The sequence below is a fragment of the Dendrobium catenatum genome, unplaced genomic scaffold (assembly GCF_001605985.2).
Source record: "Dendrobium catenatum unplaced genomic scaffold, ASM160598v2 fragScaff_scaffold_1456, whole genome shotgun sequence".
NCBI lineage: Eukaryota > Viridiplantae > Streptophyta > Magnoliopsida > Asparagales > Orchidaceae > Dendrobium > Dendrobium catenatum.
Window position 1 is genome coordinate 500,415 of NW_021319918.1, and position 6,838 is coordinate 507,252.

The window sequence follows — 6,838 nt, forward strand, 5'->3', positions numbered from 1 at the left end:
CAGCTTTCTAGTACAAAACTTTTAATTTTTGTACTAAAAAGTTGCTTTAAGTAGTAAGAAAAGAAAGCTTTAGGGCAGCTTTCTTCTTGCTTTTTAAAGCAACTTTTTAGTACATAAATTTCAATATAAAGCAGCTTTAAAAGGCAATAAGAAAGCTATCCTAAATGAAATCCAATACTTCATTTAGGACGGCTTTCTTCATGTTTATAAAGTAACTTTTTAGCATAAAAATATTCAATTACAAAATTATATTAAAAAGTTTTTAAAGCAACTTTTTAGTACATAAATTTCAATATAAAGCAGCTTTAAAAGGCAATAAGAAAGCTATCCTAAATGAAATCCAATACTTCATTTAGGACGGCTTTCTTCATGTTTATAAAGTAACTTTTTAGCATAAAAATATTCAATTACAAAATTATATTAAAAAGAAATAAAAATATTATCGCAAACAAAATCTACTTATTAGTAATGTTTATTTAAAAACCCAACATATTGTACGCTCAAATTCTCATCATAGGAGTTTGAATTTAGTTCAATAAATCCTTAGTCGCGAAGAAGTACTCGTGTAATGAACTCACTAAAAATTATTCATGAAATCACCTTCTTGTCAAGGCTATTCGCCCATAGAACTCAACTACTCATTTTAAGTATTCGCAATGCTCGCCCTTCACTTTCATTAGTGATTTAACTTACGTTAAAAAAGTTAGAGATATACCTAAAAAAGATTCTTTTAGCCGAATGAAAAGAAAATTTCACCCTTAACAGAACACAATAGAGAAAAAAAATTCCTTTACCAGACCCCACATAGTGGTATAAAATCTTAATGTTGTTGTCGTTATTCTCTTTCAATAAAATAAATGAATGTATTGCTTCCATTTGTCTTCATGACCGCTCGTAATTTCTTCAGAAAGTCGAAACCTCAAAACTCGCTACAACATTGATCGAAATTCAACCCGAATCAATCTCAATCCGACTTCAACCTCCACTCCAAATCCAAAACTTCACCCTACCCTTCTCCTCCATCAAGCCGGCCGGCCGGCCGGCCATGATCAGCTCAATTCTGTCATGCAAACCGCTCACTGGGAATTGAAGCTAACACACCAACCCAACCCCACAGCATCTATACAATATTTGCTAGCAAACAAATGACATAAAGCATACAAAATAGACAAAAAAAATCATCTTTAGACAAACAATTAGCCTAAACATATTTTGAATGATGTAAAGTCAAGCCAAACAGAAACAGCCTGAATTTTGACTAAGCAAAGCATTCCATTTGTAGTTATTTTATAAGCCAAACAGCCTTCCCCTTATCTTTATCTTCCCTCTACTGCACATTTGGTTTGCAGAATGGTTGTTTGCGCGTTCTTTTTGTTGAAGTTATCATTACAGAGCCGGCCTTCGCCAGCAGCTGCAGAAGAAACTTTCAAAGTAAATTAAGCCATTAGCTTCTATATAAGCCAGGCTAAGCTTTTTCAACTCCTACAGTACTCTCTTCTGCTTCCTCTTCACTAAAAAGAGCTTCTTTTAGGCTAGAAGGGTATTGAGAGGCTAAGTACAATGGCTCTAAAGCTAGCTCTGTTTATCGCCATGGCTACAGTTCCAGCTATAGTTGGGGCGAAAGACTTTATTGTTGGAGATGAAGAAGGCTGGAAAGTGGGAGTGAACTACACAGAGTGGGCTGAGGACAAGGACTTCAGAGTTGGGGACAGGATTGGTAAATAAATCTCACTCATTTCTCATATTTTGTTAGAACAATACATTGCTAAGATGATGAATGAAATATCAAAAGATATTATTTTGGTTGGAATGTTATGTGTGTGTGACTTGTAATTAATTATCACTAATTGATTTGTAAAATATTTATTATGAAAAAGATGACATTGAACACATAAATAATGCGTATTTGTATGATATATTATAAAATTGCATGATAAACATCCAACTTGCAAGAAAGCTGATCTCATTATACAATAATATCTCCTAATCAATTAGGTCAAGAGCACTTGCCAGATTTTTTTTTTTTAAATGTGTAACAAATTTGGCCCTTAATTTACAAACTTTAATTAGTTATGTCTCTAAGATCTACTGTAGGGGTGTCCATAAATAATTTGACTTGAAAAATTTGGGTTCAGGTTGACTCGTTTAATAAACAATTTGGATTTGAGTATGAAATTATGACCTGTTTAATTGGTAGGTTAGATTCAAGTTGACCTGCGAATTCACTTTTGACCTGATAGTAACCATTTAATATTTTTCCTTATTTTTTTTTACTTGGTGGTATGCCCTTCTTATTTTTTATCAATTAGCCTAAATATTATGATTGATAAATTATAATTTTTTATCTTTTTAATCAAAATGGATTATCAGGTCAAATTTGGGTAATCTAGGCTGCCAGTAAGGCTGTCAAAATCGGATCACGTGTCGGGTTTGGGTCCAACCGAAATTGACCCAACCCGTTTTTGCAAACGGGTCGATTTTCCGAACATGAATACGACCCGCTTCGGGTATTTTTACAAAATTTTTTTTATTTAAACTTAAATCAAATTAAGGTAAGATTTACTTCAATCAATTTAAAATAAATCAAGCTTAATTTAATATGGGGAACAATTTTTATTATTTTTTAGAAATCTCATTTACTTATTTCATAACAATCTTTTAAAACCCTCCTAAATTAATAAAAAATGGGTCAAACCGAGTTGATTTCGGGTTTTCGGGTCAACCTGACCCGAACCAATTTTACAAACGGGTCAAAATCCCTAACCCGGTTCGAGTTGACCCAAACCCAAAATTTTTGGGTCGGGTTCGGGTCAGGCCAAATATTGACACCCCTAGCTGCCAGTGGGTCAAGTTCAAGTTTATATTTTTAATCTAATAGTCGAATTCAAGTCAAATAGATTCATATTGGATTAATTTCGAGTCAGATCCAAACTCAACCCGTTAACCCATTCTGACACTTAATCTAATAGAGTTGATATTTTATGCTTGAAATCACACAATATTGCTTCAATTTTAATCAACATTAACTCAAGTGATTTGCTTCAACCATAGGCAACTACAAGCTTGTTTCTATATGTATATATATATATATCAAATGATTACTAAACTCATCTATATCATGATATTCTAACAAATATTTTTTCTATGAACTTATATGCGATAAAAATCAACTAATGAATCAAAATCATTTGAATCTTCTGGCAGTTTTTAACTACGTTAAAGGAAAACACAACGTACTTAAAGTTACCGGCCCAGCCTTCCGTTCCTGCAATAAAACAGTAAGCAGCCCGCTCACAACAGGAAATGATAAGATAGAACTTACTTCAGCTGGAAGAAAATGGTACATTTGTGCCATTGGCGACCACTGTGAGAAAGGAATGAAGCTTTTCATCGACGTTGAAGAAGCTGAGGTTCCTGCTCCTGCTCCTTCTCCAACAGGGGGGAAGGGGAACTCAGGAAACTCAGGAAACTCAATTTCTTCATTTACTTACTCATATTTGGTGGGATTAGCTGCTATATGGGCAATGGTGATTATGTTCTGATGAATACTTAATAGAATTTTGGAGCAGTTATTTGTATCCTGTTGAGATATTTGTGTGGATTAGAATGCATTTCTTTCTATATGTGATCGTTGGTGTGCTATTGTGTGATGGATGTACTTTTTTTTTTTAATTCTTAATGAAAAAAATCTCTTTTGCTTCCTATATTGGATCGCCTGTTATGTTTTATTATTATTGCTGTTGTTTTTGAGGGTCTACTAATGGTGATGGGAGACCTTCAGCTTTATACCTACGGGCTTTTATGAAGGAAATATCATGAAAAAAAAATATCATGAAAAATAATGAGACTGGCTGATCTGACCGTGACTCGGTCGGAGGGCGAATCCAATCATCTTGAAAATCAAGTTTGTATCAAACCAAATTGAACTGGCTAGGTGAGACAGTTCAACCGGTGAGCCGGTCCCACTTTTTATAAAATCAGCAGATTATTTAAATAATTAATTTAACAAATTTTATTATAAAATATAATATTAAACTTAATAAATTAATTTAAATTTAATCTAATATAACCAATGTTTTAAAACTGAACCAACCAGTTCAACTGATTGAACGGTAAATCGGCTGGTTCGGTTCATTAGAGACCGGGATAGTAGAAAACCGGTTGGCTCGGTAGTTGGACCGTGGAACCGGTGCCAATTTTCAAAAACCGCTCGGTTAAGTTAAAACAAAATCTAAATTGTGGGAAATAGATCATGCGGTATTTGAGGAGAAATTTAGGAAAGTAAAAACCTAATATTCCTATTCCTACCTCATCGTCTGCTCTTTGTTCGTGTGAATACCTATCTCGTTCCATTCATATCATCTCGACAGTCGGCATCCCTCTTTGTTCACGAACTCGACGAGGGGCTACAACCATGACAAAGGCATTATTTCCATCCGGCATCACACTCCTTTCTCCTATTTGCTTCAAATCCAAGCTGTAGGATGTAAGTTTTTGGAAACCCTAATTTTTCTAGGTTTTGTTTTTTTTTACTTTTTTTTTTTTTAATGTTTGACTTACCTCGCATGAATCCAAATTGATTTTGAAAAACATTAGTGTCACACCACAACCTATGCTCCATAACTCTCTCATAGATTTAAAATATGACACATTAACTTAATTCCTATATAACTCGCAAAATCTTTTTTATCACATTTTATCTTATCAATAGGAATCAACACACTCCTCCACTCATTTAGCCATTTTTTTAGTCTTCAAAATAATATTAAAAAGTTTAGTAAGCCAAGAAATTCATTCATCTCATAAGCCTTTTCCACACCTCTATTGGAATATCATCAGGTTCAACAGTTTTTCCACACTTCATTTTCTTTAAAGCCTAACTTTGGTTTTACTAATGTGCCGATAAAAATAAAAATCTTTATTTTCATTTAGGATGCTAAGATTACTAAAGTCAATCGCATTCTCACAATCTTCATTGAAAAGTTTAGCAAAATATCTCATCCACCTTTGTCGAATATCCTCTTCTAATAAAAACACTTTATGATCTTCATCCTTAATACACTACACTTGAATTAAATCTTTACTATTCTTATATATTTGTTTGGCTAACTTATAGTCTTATACATACATCTTTCACCCTCCTTAATATTTAATCTATCATATAAATCATTAAAAGCTAAAATCTTTTTATTGCATATTGCTTTCTTAGACTCTTACGAGCATCTTTATATCTTTCTTAATTATTATAATTATTACAGTTAAATCAATTTTTATAACAAATCATTTTATTTTTTATTTTATCTTGCACATTTTGATTACACCATCAACTATTTTTACTATATGTAGCTTTTCCCTTTGATACTTTAAGCACATCTTTCACAACATTCTTAATATTACTAGCTAATTTTTTCCACATAACAATAGCTTCCTCAGGCAAATACAAAATCTTAAGATTTAGAATTTTACTCTCAAAAATATTTTTTTAATATTCTTTAAATGCCCCCATTTAATCAACAATGATTTACTTTATTTTTTATTTTCTGCCCCTTCATCTTAAAGTCTAAAACAAATCAACGATGTTGGGTACATAAACTTTCACTAGGAATAACTTTACAATATTTGCAATTTAAACGATCTATTTTTTTATAAAAAAATAATCAATTTGAATTCCTAATATATGCAAAACCAAAAAACTATATAAACCATACAAAGTGAAACTTCCCAAATAATGCGGGATTAAATAGCTAAGTTGAAGTTTTCATATTTCTAACATATACACTACTTAATATTATGATAACAATTAACTTTTATATATTTAATTAAACACATGAATGATTTATATAATATAACTTTATAAAGTGACTTCTTAAATAATTTATATTTAATGATATATTTTTTAATAATATATAATAAAATAGATAAATAATTAACTATAATTAAGCAAAAAAATAAATATTATTCTCATTATTAAAAAAATAGTTTAAAGTCTATTTGAAAATATATAATGTATGTATTTTAAAGTAGAAATTTCATGGTTGAACTAGCCGAACTGGTCCGATTTTTGAAACCATGCATTTAACAGAAATTAGTAATAATTTATATTAAATTATATGGTTATATGTATATTAAATTGAATTGAAGATATTTAAATTTAAACTTACATAAGATATTGTGCATGAATTCTATTTATTTTTTAATCACAAGATTACATTATTAGTTTATTACACAATGATTACATCATTATTATATCATTTAAACATTATATAAAAAATGTTAATATTTATTAAATCATCTGATTCAACCTCCAGTTCAAACCCAGTCAAATCATTAAACCTTGAACTCTTTCTACTTTCGGTTCAATGTCCAGTCTGATTTTCACAACCTTGATGATAAACATCTGACCTTATGCTTTCCAAAATTTGTTGTTGTGCAATAACTAGCTAAAATATTAAGTGGTTGTTTGATAGTAAAATTTCTACATTATTTACATAGAATTTATGCTAAATCTCACACATAAATCCCCGACAATCTAAATCTTGAATTTAGATTATTTATGGGATTTAACAGAATTTTTCAGATCAGTTAGGAAAAAAATTCATAAGATTACCAAGAGGCTCACTTCTTGTTCGTCATTATCCTTCCTCCTCTCACCTCGATCTTCTTTCTTCCCCCACTCTCAAAAGAATCTTCTTTCATTGTCCTCTAACTACGATAGTCTATTGGGCTAGTGTTTTTCCTCCGCTCTTTGATTTTATCTTCCTATTCTGAAGTTGGAGTGTTTTTGTTTCCTCTTACCACCGAGATTACTAGATCTACTGTGTCAAGATACGCACGTCAC

General features: G+C 31.3%; 1 protein-coding gene across 1 annotated transcript; it reads left to right on the plus strand.

Annotated features, from left to right (window-relative positions):
• Nucleotides 1–1,426: 1,426 nt before the first annotated feature.
• On the plus strand, nucleotides 1,427–3,671 carry LOC110096037 (stellacyanin-like). The gene is made up of 2 exons (XM_028700145.1): nucleotides 1,427–1,717; nucleotides 3,142–3,671. Exons 1-2 carry the CDS (start codon nucleotides 1,561–1,563, stop codon nucleotides 3,540–3,542), a joined length of 558 nt encoding a protein of 185 aa, XP_028555978.1. The 5' UTR covers nucleotides 1,427–1,560; the 3' UTR covers nucleotides 3,543–3,671.
• Nucleotides 3,672–6,838: the final 3,167 nt, after the last annotated feature.

Excerpts from the sequence above, each read along its gene's own strand:
- LOC110096037 (XM_028700145.1), top strand. The coding sequence starts at position 1,561 with ATGGCTCTAAAGCTAGCTCTGTTTATCGCCATGGCTACAGTTCCAGCT. Across the intron at positions 1,718-3,141 it reads CAGAGTTGGGGACAGGATTG|TCTATGAACTTATATGCGAT; the intron begins GTAAATAAATCT and ends ACAAATATTTTT.